The sequence below is a fragment of the Malus domestica genome, chromosome 12, assembly GCF_042453785.1.
Source record: "Malus domestica chromosome 12, GDT2T_hap1".
NCBI lineage: Eukaryota > Viridiplantae > Streptophyta > Magnoliopsida > Rosales > Rosaceae > Malus > Malus domestica.
This window is the reverse complement of record NC_091672.1, coordinates 4377405-4396238: the sequence shown is the minus strand read 5'-3', so window position 1 is coordinate 4396238 and position 18834 is coordinate 4377405. Positions and strand designations below refer to the sequence as shown.

Genomic DNA, 18834 nt, shown 5'->3' with positions numbered 1-18834 from the left:
AAGATATTAATCTTTCTATTCGATTATAATAAATTTATCCTTTGGAAAAAAAATAAACTTATATGTTGGATTTTTTTTTTCACAAGTACAAACTTAATTATATGTTGGTTTAACTTATACGTTTACAAGTATTCACGTTATAAATTATATATCACATATACATATAGTAGTTTTCTTTTTATAATTGGAAGTCAAGCACAAGATGGGTTGTACTTTGTTTGCTAATTAAGAAGGAAGTTTGTACCGGTGGTGTTTGTACATGTGGTATTATTTATGTTTGTTTGTGTTATGGCCAAAAAACGTTTACCTTGTTTGTGCAAATTACCTCCCGACTGAAAAATTGATCACTCCGAAAAAATATTCTCATAAAACTCTACCGTTTTCTTTAAAAAAAACAAAAAATAAAAAACAACAAAGAATATAGTTATAGCTTATCCCGAAAAAAAAAGGGAAACAACAAAATAGAAGTGATCCCATTGTTAATTCATTACATACATACATATATATATACATATATATATATATATATATATATATATTATATAAACGATGGGATATTTTACATTAAATTATTGAGATTAAATTCAAACGTAAGCGCAAAGAGATGAGCAGGTTATTTTAGCTAATTTAACTACGTCTACCAAGAACACGGTATCACTAAAAGAATAAATAAAGAATTAAATTATGAGTTTATAGAATATGGTCCACAAAGATGGGCAATTAATTAATTGTGTAATGCACTTGCAAGTAGATATGACTGCTTTCTCTGTCCGGCTGGCTTTTTTGAGCGAGTCTATAGGACTTCCTTATTTTACTTAATCCTTTCATTTTCGGTTGGTTCCGGTGCTGGACCATCTCTCAATCAATTTGAAATGAACAACGGACCCAGAACTGCTAAAAGTATGGAAGCTTAATATAATCTTTGGATTTCTCTTCCCAAAACGACTTAGATAAAAAATTTCTAAAACAAGAGTTTGATCTAGAAATAGTAATCTCCTAAAAGTTCCAAATGTATTGAGCAATTAATGGTATTCTGATTTCCCAAAAAGGCAGAACCAGATAAGAAATTCATAGGAATGCGATCAAACATTTGTGGAACTGTAACCCATGCCCATTAATCTGTATATCTGTGTTGTAAAACCAACCAAAAATCAATTATGTACACAAAAAATGGAAAATTACTAAAAATAGAGAAAGTCACAATTCTTTCTTTTTCAAGATGGATAAGAAGAAACCAAATTGCTTGGTATACAAGTAGAATTCTTCCATGTCCTTGCATGCAATTTTAAGATCTCTCTAGCCTTCTCCTTGGTCTTGCTCCCACTATCCACTTGAAGAACTAAGCATAGCTTCGCCACAATACCTAATTGCATCATCTCCTGCAAAACATTCGACGTCGGGGAAAACTTGCAAATGGAGAACAAAATCTTCACTGCCCTCTCGCTCGCCACCTTCGAGACCCTCATTATCTTCTTAGACACCACGGCTAGTCCTGCGCTGTGGGTAAGCAGTTCTGCGCGGCCTTCCGCACAGCTGCATAGCATGTCAAGCACCAAGAGTGTCATTTCCAAGGTTCTCCTATCGGAAGAAGTATCCAGAAGAAGCTCAATCAAGACCATAACCGCCCCGGATTCAACGGCTTTGGTTCTGTTTCGTCCCCATTGACAGAACTGGATCAACAGTTGCAATGTGGCTTTTGAGGCCTGTTGTGAGATTTGATCATTTAAGACCTGAACAACTTGGACGAAGAATGCAGGTTTTACGTTTGTCATCCTCATCGAATCAGCAACCTCGAACATTGATCTCAACAACATCACAGCGTACGTCCGAGACTCGTCGCTCCCACGTTGCATGAGTTTGATTAAGGCCTCGACAAACTCACCCTCTTTGCCTATTAGAGTTTTGAGAACATCTTCTCTAAGATTTAGGTTATAGAGAATGCTCAAAGCTTCTTCGTTTTCGACATTTTCTCTGTCGTTCTTGATGTTGTTGATTATCGTTGAAGCAAGGAACTCGCCTGCACCAGCGGCTTCGATGCTTCTCTTGTTGGCTTCGCTTTGGGATGAAATGGATCGAAGCTCACTGAGGCATTTTGCCAGACCGTTTGGGGACTTTTTGGCGTCTCGGAGGAGCTTATCGATCTGAGATTTGTTAACGGGCGGCTTCGGAGTTGGGATCCTTTCAATGCCGTGAGAAGCGTTCATTGTGCACCAAGCTTGGAGCAACCGGCGAAGAGTGTGGTTGGGAGTTAAGTCGGAATCCTCCGAAACCACTTGTTTGGTAACGGGACAAGTCTTGTTCTTGCTTGAGAACAACCATTTCTCTATGCTCTCTCGATCGTAAGTGATCCCGGTCGAGATTGTGACGGGATCCTTCATGATTTCTAGAGAAATGGGGCACAGAAAAAATGAGGGAACATCAATTTCTTCGTCCATTTGATCGAGAAATCCAAAATCGAAACGAGAAACCTGACGAAAATTGAGAACTGACAAAGGATACTTTTCGTTGATCAACAAAGTGTTTGATTAAAGGTGAGAGGTGAAGATTGATATGAAGGTTTTTTATGTAGTTGTGAATTGGTTTGAACTTTGAAAACGTTGTGAGGAGGATATATGACAAAGGAGTTGAGTTTGTTTATATATATATACAGGTGGGGAGGAAAATGAGATTTTCAAATTGAGAAAGTCAAAACACGGTACATATGAGAGAGAGAGAGAGAGAGAGAGAGAGAGAGAGAGAGGGAAGAAGAAGGTTAAGACTTTTCCAAGTTATTGAATAGCTCAAGGTTGACGGACGTTACCAGGTCATTAAAGTGGCACGAGGTGAAATAAACATGCAAATACATACAAAGTTTTTGGGCAAAATTGCATTGTAAACCCTATTTGACTTTAGAATAATAATTTTCTCCATTTAATTTAATTTCTTTTTTTTATAGCTCGTGCGTATTTTAATTCTGCATTGTCTGTTTGCCGACAAAAGCTAATGGGCGCGCAGGCGTATGGCGTTGGCGCACATTCTTGGTTGCTGCAGCCAATCCTTCACTCCGTTGGGTTGACTTTTTCCATTTTTTGGGTTGTTGTCACCTGCCATATCCTTTTTTTTTTTAGTTTTAATTTCATGTTTTGACCAACAAAATAGTCTTTTTTGTTTTAAAATTTTGGCACATGGAAGATGTTTGGGCTGGCCGCTTGATAAGTGTGTGAAGTGCGTGACTTGTTAAAGTTAATCTATCGTTATTTCATGATGAAAGTAAATAAGGGAGGTTTCATTCATGCATTCACAATGATTTGCCTACATCCCTAGAAATGATAAAAGCTACAAGTTAAGTAGTTAACTCATAACGGCTAGATTCTGTTTTAAATTTGGATAATGTTAGAGAGATTAACATTTTAAATTAAATTATGTAAATTAAGGTTGTTGATGAATGAATTGTTAATTAAGTGTCAATTAACATGCTTATTTCCTATTAGTGACACATTATCCCTTATTTTTTTAACACCTTCTTTAAATTTTGTATCTAAACTAAAACAACATGAAAAAAATATTCGTGTCAATCGAACTTTATTACAAAAGAATAGGAAAGAAATTCGTTTGAGTTTAGTTTAGTTAAATTCCTTTATGTTATTGGCGGATTATATTGCGTAGTATGACGGTAATATCACGTCACATCTCAATTTTGTATTATATAGATTTTACTTAAAACATAATTTCATTGTCCATGTTTATAATTTGGATAGATTAAAAAAGGGTAAATTACATAAAACTACCTCAACTATTGAGTCATTAACAGTTTCATACCTCGTCTTTAAAAAGTTTTAATGTCATACCTTATCTTCGAATTTGTTGCAATGTCATACCTTCCGTCAGTTGTCTGTCAATTCCTCTGTTAAATGATGACGTGGCTTGAGGCAAGACCCACTTTCTATAAAATAAAAAAGTAAAAAATTATTAAAAACTAAAAAAAATCATTTAAATATTAAAATAATAATAATTAAAGAAAAGTTAAAAAAACAAAAAAAAAACCCCAGTTCGTCTTCCCCCCTCCCCCCACCTCCTTCTCTTCACCGCCTGAGCCCAACCTGCAACCAAAAAAAAAAAAAAAAAGAAAAAAAACAATCTTCATCTTCCCCGACCCCCCCTTCCCTGCAACCCACCCCTTTCTTCCTTTTCCTGTCTTCCCGAAACCCACCGCGCACCCATCCTCCACCTCCTCCTCCGCACCCATCCTCGCACCCTCCTCTACACACTCCACTCCTTAAATCCACACCCATTCCCCCGATTTTCTCCGTGCCCAATTTCTCCACCCGTGGAATCAGCCTGGCGAGGGGGGTTTCCCCATTCCACCTCATGAACCCGGCGATGGCGGCGTAGACGGGATATGGGTTTTTTTTTAGGTTGCAATGTAGACGTTTGTGTTGGATCTGGGGGAAGAATGGGGTGGGTTTGGGGAAAACGAGATTTGGGTTGCAGGGAAAGGGGGGGTCGGGGAAGATGAACATGGTTTTTTTTATTTTTTTTATTTTTTTTTCTTTTCTGGGTTGCATGTAGTGGGTGCGGAGGAGGATGAGGAGGATGGGTGATGAGAGGGGGAAGAAAGGGGTGGGTTGCACGGAAGGGGGGTCGGGGAAGATGAAGATTGGTTTTTTTTTATTTTTTATTTTAACTTTTCTTTAATTAATTATTATTTTAATATTTAAAAAATATTAAATGATTTTTTTTAGTTTTTAATAATTTTTTATTATTTTTTAATAGAAAGCAGGCCCCGCCTCAAGCCACGTCAGCATTTATACAGAAGAATTGACAGACAACTGACAGAAAGTATGACATTGCAACAAATTCGAATATAAGGTATGACATTGAAACTTTTTAAAAACGAGGTATGAAACTGTTAATAACTCAATAGTTAAAGTAGTTTTATGTAATTTACCCATTAAAAAACCTCATTACCTTGGGGCATGGTAAACCTCATTACCTTGGGGCATGGTATTACTGTGACAGATTAATTTATCATCCATGAAAAATATAATTCAATGGTTGTAACAAGAATATAATTGTTCATTCTAACAAAAGAACTCTAGAATTGCGATAGCAACAGTATATGACTATTAGTAACGCAATTAAAAACATAATAGATATGATCTATCATCGTCAAATCCTATAACATCTAAAATTCATCAAAAAAGAGGAAAGTTCTCTCAAATATTATTGATAATATGATAAACTGTGGAATACAACTGCATAAATGAGTTTAAATACAAACCATACCAAAAACTACATACTTGAATATAATTAGGTTGACTAGAATAGTGTGTTCCATCTTGCGCATCCAAATTCGAATTCCTCACTTGTAATTTAGAGTAAAATATCACTACGTTCCCATCAAGCCGATAATGTCGCACATCGAATTGCATTGTCGGTTCGAGTCTCTCGATTTGGGAGGTATTAGGGCGGTCGTGGCTGATGGAGTGTCTACTTGATGACGTTGGCAATGATGAGTGCTATTTGTATGCATGTAGGGCTTTTTTCCTTGCTCGGAATTTTTTCCTTGTGATTGATCTGATTTAATTTTTTTTTTTAATCGGTGTTTCACATATCACATCATAGAAATGTTCACATAGCTAATTGCTTTAATATTGTACAGTGTTTGGTGCTGGGCGTAGATAAATTCACTGGATTATTTTGAGTATAATATCCTTGCTCCGGCAAAAAGTATAACATGCCCTTGCTCCAAAGAAAAGTGTAATATGTGCTTATTATTATTTGATATTGGTATCTTCTCAATAACAAAAAATATTTCACATGTGTGAGATTTCTAGTCTTAATAATAATACTCCAATTATAAAATCATCATATTTATGAAATTGTAGCAGCAATTGGTTGTGAATGACTCTCAATCTTTTCGACCTTGGTTTTATAGAAGCAAGTTAGAAAGATTGAGAAATACAACCATCTGATTTGTGTCATTTGACAAAAAATAGTGTTAATTATAAAATTGAATATTGTGTATACGATAATAGCCATTGTATGATGCAATGATTTTATATTCAATTGTGTGATATGATCAATGACTACAATGTATTTTTAGAAGAACGGTAGTGTTAGTGACTCAATTTTATGTTATATCCACCTAATATTGAGACTTAGTAACTCAATAATTATCCATCATCTTCCATTAAAACTTAGTAACTCTATAATTATCCGCCTAATATGTACATTATTCTTTCTCGTTATTCAAAAACCTTTTGTAATAATAACAAGATTTTATTAGTCAGCATTTCTAATTAGCTATCCATCTATGGACGATAGTGCTGCCCTAATAATCTGAGAGCTTCATAGCTTATGATGTGCCCGAGCTAACTAAACTAATTAAAGAACTATATTATAATATCTACTGTTACAAGACACAAATAAACATCTTTATGCATGCCCCAATAATGGCTCAATCACTTTCCAATACCTCTTTACACGACGCTCTACAACTCCAACCTAAAAAACCACCGCTACAAAAGTCCAAATTGAATTTGAACCCATGCAATCTATAATTGGTTGGTAATGATATTTCTAGCCACGAGTACATTTGATGCAATCAATGGCGAAGCCAGGAATTGAGAGAGGGAGGGGCGAAGTTAAAAGATTGTAAGGTTCAAAAGAATAGCAACAACCAAATCCTTTTATATAGTAATGTCTTCCATAATTTATTAATATAAACAAATTACAATTGTAGCCGGCGAGGTTTTATATTATGAAAACGTCGCATAATAAGCTCATTATCAATAAAAGCAAATACATATCTCTCAATGTAAACAAGTATGCTATCATAATCAATTAATTAATCAATAATCAAGAATTCATATTTTAATTTTCACCTTAAAAAATAATTTCATAATTTCATATCAATAATCATAGAATCATATCAATAATCAATAACCAATAACCATATTAGTGCATTACCATATGATTCTATACCAATTAAACAAAATTCATATTAAATAATTAATTAAGATTAGGGATTATAAATTTAGGGATTTAAAAATTTACCTTTGAAGGTTGGAAGCTGGCGGCTCAGTGGCTGGAGTGGAGCCTGGCTGGTGACGGCAACAAAACCAACGGAAACAACCAAACACGAATTAAAAATTTGAAGGTCTGGAATTTGGAGTAGGATTCTCTCCTCTATTTTTTTTCTCTCCCCTTCCCTCCCCTCCTATTTGAACGGTCACGATTAAGCCATGTTAACATCTTATATTAATTTTTTTTTTTATAAAAAGAGAAAGACAAAATAGAAAATGTAAAAAAAATGAATGGAAGGGGATGGAAAGAGTAGGGGAGAGAATCCTAGTCCCTGGAATTTTGGAGGGCAGGGCAGCTTTGCTTTCTGTCTCTGAATGGATGGGAATAGGGAAAAGTTGAAATAAAATGGGGAGTAGGATTCTCTCCCCTCTTTTTTCCCCTCCCCTTCACTCGCCTCCTATTTGAATGGTCACGGTTGAGTCACGTCAACATCTTATATTAATTTTTGGGTAAATCGCCAAAATTGTCCCTGAGATTTGCATAACTCATCACTTTGGTCCCTGAGATTCCAAATCGATAAAAGTGGTCCCTGAGATTGTCCACCATCCACCATTTTGGTCATTCCGTTAAAATGATGAGTTATGCAAATCTCAGGGACAATTTTGGCGATTTACCCTTAATGTTTTATAGCAAGAGAAAGACAAAATAAGAGAATATGAGAGGAGGGGATGGAAGGGGATGGAAAGAGGAGGGGAGAGAATCCTACTTCGGAAAAGGGGGACACTAACTCTGACACACGGAAAGGACTGAGGGAATGGGGGACACGTGGTCCTCGCTACACATATATATATATATATATATATTTTTTTAAACGTACGAAACACACCGTTTTGTTTTGGTTTTTTTAATTTTTTTTTACTAGGATCAAAATGACATCGTTTTGGCCTGGACTTTTAAGAGAAAAAAAATACAAACTGCTGCTGCGCACAACAGAACCATATGATGAAGGGGATGAACTAGTTGGGTTTTTCGGCGAGGGGAGGAGCTAAACCTAGAGCTCCAGTCTTGTTTTCCGGTGAGGGGAGTGGCGGCTAGAGCTCCAGTCTTGTTTTCGGATGAGGGGAGTGGCGGCCGCCACTCCTCGCCCTCATGTGGCTTCGCCATTAGATGCAAGTAATGACTTTTCCCAAAATGTGTCAGCTATGAACTCTTGTTTCTCACTATATGTATATAGCATCGAGGGACAATCAATTTTAGGTATACATTTCGACACTTATTTTGGATTGCTTATACCGTAATTTTATTCAACAATTCTAATTGTTTATATTTCAATTCATCATTTATAGATCATTTATATAAAAATTTAGATAAATCCAAAACCATTAAAACATCATTTGTAGTTAATAAAAAAAAAAACGAATAAAGTTCTACAAAGAAACATTAATAAAATTACTATCATTTATATAAAGGGTCATATGGTTCGGACTATAGTGATTTTTGTATACCATGATCTTTGAGGTAAGATCTAAAAAATAGACGATTGAATTGGTGAAATACATTACGAAATGAGCCCTACAAATGTGTATAAAAAAAATAAGTGTCCTTGTTCCTAACCTATGGATGAGGACCCTCTTTATACCGTCTTTGTGGGGATCCTAAGGATTCTCACATCCTAGCCGTTCATCGTATATCGTACGGTTAGTTTTTGTTAGGTACTATTTATGTTTATTTTAAATAAAAATTCAAAATTATTTCTGAAATCATGATGTACGATGAACGGTTAGGATGTGCGGATCCTTATGATTCCCACAATTTAGATCTGGATGGAATCCAAATCCCTAACCTATATATCATATATATATATATATGTATGTGTGTGTATTTATTTACTTATTTAGTAGCAACAGACTATTTATAGCTGTGTGGTTGTACTAAGATGTGAGAGAATTAATTGATTTCGAACTTATCATTACTACGAGATTATTAAAACTTAAGACTTTTACTTTCAAATAAAGAGAAATATCATTAAACTATATATATAGTACTAAGTGAAATTATAAAATTCTAATAAATTTCCTAAATATAAAGCATGTCAGTTGTATGGTAGTTGATTGACATCATCTATGACGGTGTTTTTCATTTGGTCAAATGACGGTGTTAGAATTAGAGAGAAAAATTCGTCAACTGGGGCATGCATGCATAAATTTAACACGGCTCTTGCAAGTGATTAAGGGTGAGATGTGCGCCCACAGCCACAGGCCCACAGGAATACGGAAGTTTGAAGCAACACATCTCTTGTCCTCAGCCTCAATGCATTTTGGTTGAATGGATAATCCTGAAACTTGAGAGAGAGTTGAGAGTTGGCTGGAGGCCCTGACGCTTTGTGCACACGTTTGGGATAATACTTGGGTACTCCCTAGGGAGTACCTAACACACTGACCATCTTATCAATTAACGACACGTGTCCTTTTTAACTCACACACCTAACTAAAACTAGTTGCCAAAAACGGTCACTATTTTAATATCCAAACATCCTTCTTCTCCCTCACCAACCTTCACCGGAATGTCCTCTCCATAGTCGTCATTGCCAGCCGGAAGCCCACCCCTTCCACCACTTTCCTCCATGCATCTCCTTCTCTTTCTCTCATCATAGTCTACAATTCTGAATAAACAATTTCAAACTTCCAATCTTGTGATCTTTCACGAGCTCTAATCTCGAGGATTTTCAAAACCCAATTTTACCAAGTGGGGGTGGATTCGGAAAAGATATAGAATGCGGATGGATCGCCGAAAAGGAGACGGAGCGGGGGTGGGTCATCGGAGAAGAGGGGATTGAGGATGAGTGGCTAGAGAAGAGACGGAGAGGGTTGGGGTCGCCCGAGAAGAGGCGGAGTGCTGTGGGGTTGTCGAAGAAGAGACGGAGTGTGGTAGGAAGGTTGGGAAACGGGGGAGAAGAAGGGTGTTTGGCCGGTGAAATAGTGAATGTTGGGCTATCAAAATAGTGATGTTCGATGAAACTCAAAGATTGCACTTTGTTCTTTTTACAAAATCCTTCAATTTTTATCGATCATTATTGGAATTTTGGCTTAATTTATTGTCTTCAAGAGTTATATTGACGAGAGATAATCTAATATAGGGTTGAGAAAAATATTGGACGGTCGAGATTAAATCTCAACCAATCTAACGATCATTAATTTTCAAAATTTAATTTAAATATATAAATATTATACACACACATTTATATTTTAACTTTCAGTTCAGTTCGGGATTAAATTCTTACTGCTATTAATTATAGTATTTTTTTGTGGTATAAAATTATTAAATTAATATTTTTCTTATCGTGTAACGGGTTATCCACGTGTATATCAGGACCCACCCATTATCTTAGCATGTGATTATCAAGTTACCCGAGGAAAACCTGTTAATTTTGTGTTGTTTCGTGTTGGGTTAATGGATCATGTCAAAAATTGCCTAGCCTACCTCATACTCAAGAGTAATGTGTGTGTATATATATAATGGGTGGATTCGTATCACTATTTTTACACAATTTTTTACACACGTTTTTTTATGGACTTACTCCATAATATATTTTAACGAGCAGCTCTTTTATGGCTCGATCATTCTCGGCAAGATTAAACAAACTTTAACCGCCGATTGATTACTTGTTGCCCCCTTATTTTCTTATGCATCAGCCTAAAAAGCCGAATGGTTGAGAAAATAATTTATTCAAATTTATTTATTTTTTTTTTTAACAAAAGAAAAAAAAACGAAAGTGGCCGAACTAATAAAGAGGAGGAGGCCAACGATGCTGCTTTATTCCAAGCCGAGATTTTTTTCCATCAAAATTTTCAAATTGATTTCGCTCTAGGCCGAATAAAGAATTTTTCCCAAATATTTTTTACTCGGCAAAATATTTTGCATTTTCCGCCGCCGAATGGGTGGAACAATTATTATGCCCCCCAGGCATAATTTCGGATTTTAATTCAAATAACTTAGCCGAACAGGATTTCTCCATATCGGCTTTCTCGCCAATAATCATATCAATCGGCGTAGTCTCGGCGTCTAAAACCATGTCTCCAATTACCATATCAATCGATGTGGTTTTATGATCTGAAGTCGTGTATCGATCTTGTTCGTCATTGGGATACTCCTCTGACGAATCATTTACCAAGTTGATTTGTGACTCAGAAATTTGAACTTTTTCTTCTAGGCCTACCACACTTTCAGTCTCAACCAAAAAAAAAAAAGGTGGCCTTTGTTCTTCGGCTAAATTAACAATTTTCTTAGGCCGAATATTGGTTGTGGCCGGAGTGGAAATTTGCCCCCCGGCCTCTTGCCTTTCAGAAATTCTTCCCAATCTCTTGAGAAGTTGTTTTTGCTTATTTAATAGGCGATGACACTCATCCCATGAAGCCTGATCGAGATAGATCATGTGAACTTCGTAGTTTTAGCACTGGGTCCCACCAGGCATGCCCAAATGTTGACCCTAAAAACTACTAAGCCTACGTGGCACGCAGGCCGAATAATCTATAAGCTAACTACGTCCTTCGGTGAATGCGGGGCGTGCCAACTCGTCGGCCAAGCTCGGCCGAGGAGTAAAATTTGTTGATGTTGCGTTGGGTCGCGCTACTGACTTCTGTGTCTTGCGATTGCGGCCGAGAAAGGAACACGTCTCGGCCTCTTGGATTCTCGAGCCTGAAGACAAGGCTACTATTCTTACGAAGTTCACGAATCAAATTCGGCTTTCAATGTGCCGAATGTAATAACTGTAACACCTCACTTTGCCGAGAAGGCTGATGAGATGACCTCGACCAATAAGGATTCAGGAATCCTTCTCGACCGAGACTTGGATAGGTAATCGACTGTCCTCGCCGTAGTGCTGTTGATGCCAATGGAAGATGCTGTGAGACTGACTGATTCTACGGTGACAGAGCTATCTATGCCGACTTAAGATATCACCAGTTGCTTTCACAGTGCTGTTGATGCCAACGGAAGATGTGTCAGCAAAAAGAGGAAATGAAAAATCTCAAAGTTGTTGAGAGAGTTTGCGCATGGCAGTTTTGTGTTAAATTGCAGGGGGATTCTTAGCGTTCAAAGCCTTGTATTTATAGAGTTCTTAATGCTCAGTCGCCGAAATAGATTTTCCCAGTTCCACTCTAACTCTTCTACATCCGGATATTGTGATAAAAACCCTTTGATAATATCACTTCGCCTTAGTCAAAGTGTCAATGCCGTGCTCCAATTTGTATCATTATCTTAACATATTAATTGGAAAGATAATTAATTGGAAAGACAATTCACTTCCCAAAACAATCACCTTACTTTTCTCAAGAATCCGTATCCCCCACACGTTGCAGATGCCTATCCAATTTGCAATTCAAATTCATCCCATCTACAAGTTACCCATGCATACATGGAGACCACGTATCCTAACAATTCTGATCAAATTGTATTGCCACCTTATCACCACCACATGTAAAATCTTTTCCATTGTTCCACGTGGCTTTGTACGCGAGTCCATTCAACCATAGACCCTATGCAGCCAACTAGATACCAAACTGACATCCATCACCTAACCTTATTGGATTTCCTATTCACCATTATCTTCGGCTTGCACATCCATGTTAGGCCATGTGAAGAGTCCAAGAATTTGTATAATTTATTTTGTATAAGAAAATTAAGATAATTTATTAAAAGATAATTATTATGATTAAGAAAGATAATATTATCTCTTAACAATAGCAAATTATCTTAACTTTTTTATCCAACGATTAAGAACCATGCTTACCCAATGGCCTCGATCGCTTGGGCCGATGGTGTAAAATCGGGTCCAAACACACACGTTTTTTTATGAACTTACTCCATAATATATTTTAACGATCCACACAATCTATCTTTTAAAATATCATTCATCAATTATCCTTACAAAAAGTTAGACAAATCCAAGCCATGAAGACGTTCATTTGTAATAAAGAAAATGAACAACTACTTTTCACTTGAAACTTTAATTCAGCTTTCTCGCACCTCATATATATCTCCTACCAAAGCTTTATCAAACACCATAGTAATTAAAACTTTTTGAACAAGCAGAGTGTTGCAGAAATTAAAAAAAATTAAACTAACTAAAATCAATCCAATTTAGTTTCAAATTTTATGCTTGCAAGTGTACGAGTATAGAAAAATACTCAACAAGAGCAAAAACTTGAAAAATAATTCACTCAAGGTCTTAAGAATTCAAGATCATAGTTATGTCGTAGCCCTAACAATAAAAGTTAGTTACGAATCATCATAGAAAACAAATCTATATCATTCATGAAAAAGAAGAGATTAAGATTCAAGAAAACCCTAAAGTCTCTCCTCTACCGCACCTCTTCCCTTGGTTCTCGATATCCTCCAATAGCCGCAGCCAATCGTTTTTAACTTTTTATATAACAGCCGAATACTCCTACTTTGTAGGATAGGAAGCCCTACACGCCAAAGCCCATAAGCTCCGAAATTCTCCGTTGAAAATAGAATCGCTTCAAACTAGTAAGTCCTGAAATATTTGAACCCAACTCCTATGTTTCCTGAGCGGCCGTCTAAGAAGAGTGTTGCCCTTACAATACGGTTCGAACTCTATCAACTTTCTAATATAACAAATTTATCGTTTGATTACAAAAAAAAAAAAAAAAAAAAAAAAAAAACTGCTATGTATCCTTTTTCCATTCTTGGCCGAATTCGCAGCTACAATTTCACCAAATTGATCGCCGTCCCCTTTGACAGCTGACCAAAACGCACAACAACTAAAACTCCCCAATTTGCAAAACGCACAACAACTAAAGCGGATGTTACATCTCTCTAGTTTTGGTTCAGTTGAAATCCCACTTTTAGGTCGCTGACCGCTTGGAATTTAGAAAGAAACGTCACCCTTTCTTCCTTCTATTTTGGAGCATACAAGAGTGAACATCACATGTTCTGTAGGTATTGAGATGGTCACGTGGAAGCAAAACAATATGGCCCATCCAAATAAGGATTTGAATATTAACAGCTATTTACCACGGAGAACATACTTAAAAGTTATGAAAACAAAATGAATTTAGATAATGGCCACATATTAATTCAAAAGATTAAAGCTCCAACAACTCACATTTTGACTAGAAATTACACATATATATTATGAGCGTTTCCTTCTCATTATCTAGTCATAAGGGCACAAATCCATGTAAATCATTTTATTTACATTCAACATATCATCGGAAAATGCCAACTTTCAGATTAAAATAGATAGTAAAATACGCACTCGTTGGGAAGCATCTCCAAATAATCAAAACCTAAACGGCACTTATTCCCAAATTATGAAAATTTTGAAAACAATAATGCTATTCTTACCATATTTTTGTACCATAATTGTATACCACCTTAGGTGACATCTGATGTGGACAGACACATCTTCTAAATTAATTAGCATTTAATTTCAAAATGTGGATCAATAATTAATAAAAAGATTGTTAATTAAATGATGATTGTAGTATACGAGGAGTCTCCTTCTTCCACCTAAGATTATTTAAGTGTTTTAATTAATAAAAAGATTGAAATTAAATGATGTAACTTGTTCAACTCATCTGCCACATAAGATTGTAATAAAATGTGGTATAAAATTGTGGTAAGAATAACATTACTCTTTTAAAAAGGGACTTCCAGTTGAACATATGTACTAGCAGTATAGTAGTAATTTGTGTTTTTTATTGGGTGCATTAGTGATTAGTGTATTTGAAAAGTTATTGGCCTCCTATAATTTAAAATAAATGTGTGGTATATTGTAAGTTTTGATTGAATTAAATCAAAGATTCCTAATTTTTATACGACGTTTTGAAATAATTACACAGCAGAGAAAGAGAGTTTATCGTTGTCAAGTTAATTTTTATGTTTAATTCCTTATAAAATGGACATAAGTTAATTACAAGATTCTCATAAGAAGTACAATTATATATTTGCTTAAAAAAAAAAAAAAAAAAAAAAAAAAACCCCCTACTCTGACAGTACATAATAACTTCATTCTCTTTCTTTCTTCTTAATTTGTTTGTTCAAAAAATTGCATTTAACATAAATACTATAGCAGGTAAACTTAATTTGTATGAACACATTTTGTATTTGGTCATCTGGGATACAGAGACATACCAAGACAAGGACAGTTCTTCCACTCCTCATAATGTGATTTAAGGATTTCCCTTGCTTTGTCTTTCAGGTATGGAGCACAGTCAACTTGGAGCAAAGTGCAAAGCTTAGGCACAGCTCCAACCTCCAACATCTCCTGAAGCACCGAGTTGGTTCCTGAGTACTTGCTTACCATAGAAAGGATCAAAACTGCTCGGTCATTAGTTGTTGGAGAAACCCTAAGGAGTCTCTTTGACACAACAGAGATGCCTCCTTTGTGACTAATAAACTGAGCTCTCCCATCAGCACAAGAACACAAATGAAACAATATACCAAAAATGAGCTCCGTTGTTCTCTTTTCTGGAGCACAAAATTCAAGCTCTATGAGCTCGTAAACAGCCCCAGCGTCGACCATCTTGATTCGATTTCTTCCCCAAGGACAAGCGTCTAACATGACATGTAGAGCTGCATTCACCCCTTGTTGTGTGACCCCATTTCTCAAAATCCCAACAAGTTTCTTAAAAAAATTACGGTCTAGGGTTTCTAGCACTGTTGAGTTTGCCTTTTGGATGATATATTTGAGCACCAACACCGCATGCGTACTGACCGCGATTTGATTCTCCGTTTCGCAACCAAAAACCCATGTCAACGAATTGATGATCTGATCGTTTTCCATAAAGAGACGGTTTAATTCTTCGGAAGAAATCCGAACAAAGTGAAGTATGCTAAGGGCTTCTTCTAGGCCATCCACCTGGCCGTTCTTGTAACATATGTTTGTAATGAATAACAACATGGCCTTAGCCACGCCGGCTTCCACCATGTACTTCCTATTCCCTTCGTTTTCCACCGCGAGGAACTCCAACTTTCGAATAATATTCAGCTGGAGCTGAGGGTGCCAAAAGTCCTTGAGGAGCTTGAGGACTTGAGCCTTGTTGAGAGGTGGTTTCGGAGTTGGTATTCGATCAATGCCGTAGGAGGCATTGTCAGTGCACCACGCCTGAATTAAGCGGCGCAACGTGTGGTTGGGGGTTAGTTCGGAGTCTTTCGGGAGCGGCTGTTTGGTGGCAGGACATGTGATGTTCTTGCTCTGGAATAGCCAGTGCTCGATGCTCTCCCGGTCATACGTGATACCTGTAATGGTTGTCACAGGGTCTTTCATGATCTGAAGAGATATTGGGCAGATGAAATACTGAGGAACTTCAATATCATCCATGAAAAAAAAGTGGTTGTATAATTAACAAATGACAAAATTTGATGGAGGGGATAAGAACTAAGAAGCTGGAAATTAGATTAAATGATAAAGATATTGATACATTGTGTGGAAGGAGGGAAAGTTTTGTTCTTGTGAGAGGTGGTAAGAGTATGCGGCTATATAATTAACCAAGGTGATGAGAGAGAGAGTAGTGGTATTTCCATGGAGTCGTCATACATCTATATATATGGAGTGTGATTGGGACAATTATACTAGCTAGCAGGTAATACGAGTCCATTCTAAGGCCAGCGTTGAGTGGTCAAAAGGAAGAAAAGTGTGGCCAGATGTTCAGAGCTTCAAATTAAACGGAACACGGAATGGTGAGGAGCAATGGACTGGGACCTTTAATGTCATTCTCCTTTTTTATTCGAGTCAAATATATATGGGGATACCGGGAATATAATATTTGTATGAAAACTGAAACTCAACCGACTTGATATTAATAGCTTAAAATTATTTTAGTTAAATAAACACCACAACTAATTGATATTTGTGATAAAATTTTGATATTTAATTATGACTGATTCAATATATAAGTTGTTTAATTACCATTATTCTTGTAGTAAAACATCGTTCAACACAGAAGGCTTCATTAGACCAGCAAAGTAAAGGAAAATGATAGAATATGGTTTCAACTAAGCAATAACCATTATTAATTCTTGGTCACAAAAGGCTTCTACTACAAATTTCCGTAGTGTAGGATCGCATTCCAATCAGTTGGTACACCTCATGGTCGACATACACATAACAAAATCACTAAACTTCACATGCCGATGTATAACCCTAATCATGCAGTTTATTGATTGTACCTGGTCTAATTTTTTTGTTTGAATGTGGGATCTATTTTTATGATTTATATTTAATAACTCACACCAGATTTGTTTTCTATAAAGTACAGTATATCATGTTCACCAATCATTATGTATATACAAGGTTCTAAAAGACGCTGGGTGCTAGTCGGACGGCAAACTAGGACCTAGCGCCTAGGCGCCTAAGCGGTGGCCTAGCCGGACTAGGTGGATTTAAGTAAATCTATTATATTTCGTGTAAATAAGTGTCTGTTTATACTTAAAATATATATAATTTCATCATAAACTACAAAATAGAATGACATATATATTATGAAGTATTGGAACATAATGAAAATATGGGGAACAAGCATATAATGTGTGTTCATTTAAGTATTCAACAAGTCACTTACAATTTATTGAAAAAAATAAATTGCAAAATGAAAGTTACCTGTTTTCTGTATAAGTGATTCGTAGCCTAGGCGGGTATGGGTGGGTTAGGTGAGTGCCTAGGCGCTCTAGGCAGGTGTCTCAGCAGGTATAGGCACCCTTTCTTAATTTTCGAACGCCTAGGCATTAATTGAGACTGTGGTCAGCCGCCTAGTGCCTAGACGGGAATTTTTAGAATAGTGTGTATATACAAGCTTGTAACTATTTCATACTTTAAAATATATATAATATAACATATAAATTAATAACACCAAATTATTTGTCCAATATGAGAATTTCTCATGGTATATCCCTTTATTTTATATAGTACTACCCTCTTGCCATAGACGTACTTGACTTTTTTCTTTTAATTATTTATTTTTCTGTTTGAAAAAATATAAAAAACGAAAAAGCAAAGCAATATATTATTATTTATAATAAATAATAAACTTATTACCTACGCACAGTCCCGCTCTTTGGTTGTTTTTTTTATTTATATTTTTTGTGAATTTGTTTTTCTTTTGAAATCCTAATGAGAGATGGGCAATTTTAAGATTATGAAAACTTCATCATATTTGCCTTCTTCCTTTATATATATAAGATCATTTTAGTATTCTCTTTTAAGGATTCCACCCAGTTGTAAGTATCCCAAAACGGAACCAAATGAGTTTGATTTGTGGACGTAGTTCAAGGGATAAGGTTATGACATGTAGTGACATACATGCAGAACACGAAACTTCCTAAAGCGAGAAGCTCCATTATCTAGTCAAAAAGGTCGAGTCACCTTGAGGTCCTTGCATTAAATGATCATCTACTTAGTAAATGGATACTAGTAGTCTGGTACTGGTTGAGGCTACACGCATATCACATTCTTGCCTCATTGTAACTCCCACCTCCCACTTTATTAAATTCACATTTCACGTTCCATGTTGTCATTTGTTTAATTTTCTTTTGTATAAAAAAAAAAACAAAGAAAGAAAGAAAGAAATGAAAAAGAGAGCTTCTTCATTGCATCAAGTCGTTTGCCATTGTTTGTATTCAAGGCAGAAGAATAATGTCTTTCCTCATTTAGAATGTAAAAAGTATATCCCTTGATCCAAAGTTATTGAAAAATAATATACTGCTTTATATTAATGTTTGGGACCAAAATATTATTTTGGGCTAGACTAGAAGTTGTTCTCGGCCCAATAATATTCTTCTAGAATTATCATGGGTTGTCCAGTC

The 18834-nt window shown here is 36.0% G+C and overlaps 2 protein-coding genes across 2 annotated transcripts; both read right to left on the bottom strand.

Annotated features, from left to right (window-relative positions):
* Positions 1-1089: 1089 nt before the first annotated feature.
* Positions 1090-2629, bottom strand: LOC103429253 (E3 ubiquitin-protein ligase PUB23-like). The gene has a single exon (XM_008367400.4). The coding sequence runs from the start codon at positions 2433-2435 to the stop codon at positions 1215-1217; it is 1221 nt and encodes a 406-aa protein (XP_008365622.3). The 5' UTR covers positions 2436-2629; the 3' UTR covers positions 1090-1214.
* A 12392-nt stretch (positions 2630-15021) lies between these two features.
* LOC103421753 (E3 ubiquitin-protein ligase PUB24-like) lies at positions 15022-16568 on the bottom strand. Its single transcript, XM_008359795.4, has one exon. It carries the CDS (start codon positions 16352-16354, stop codon positions 15143-15145), a length of 1212 nt encoding a protein of 403 aa, XP_008358017.2. The 5' UTR covers positions 16355-16568; the 3' UTR covers positions 15022-15142.
* Positions 16569-18834: the final 2266 nt, after the last annotated feature.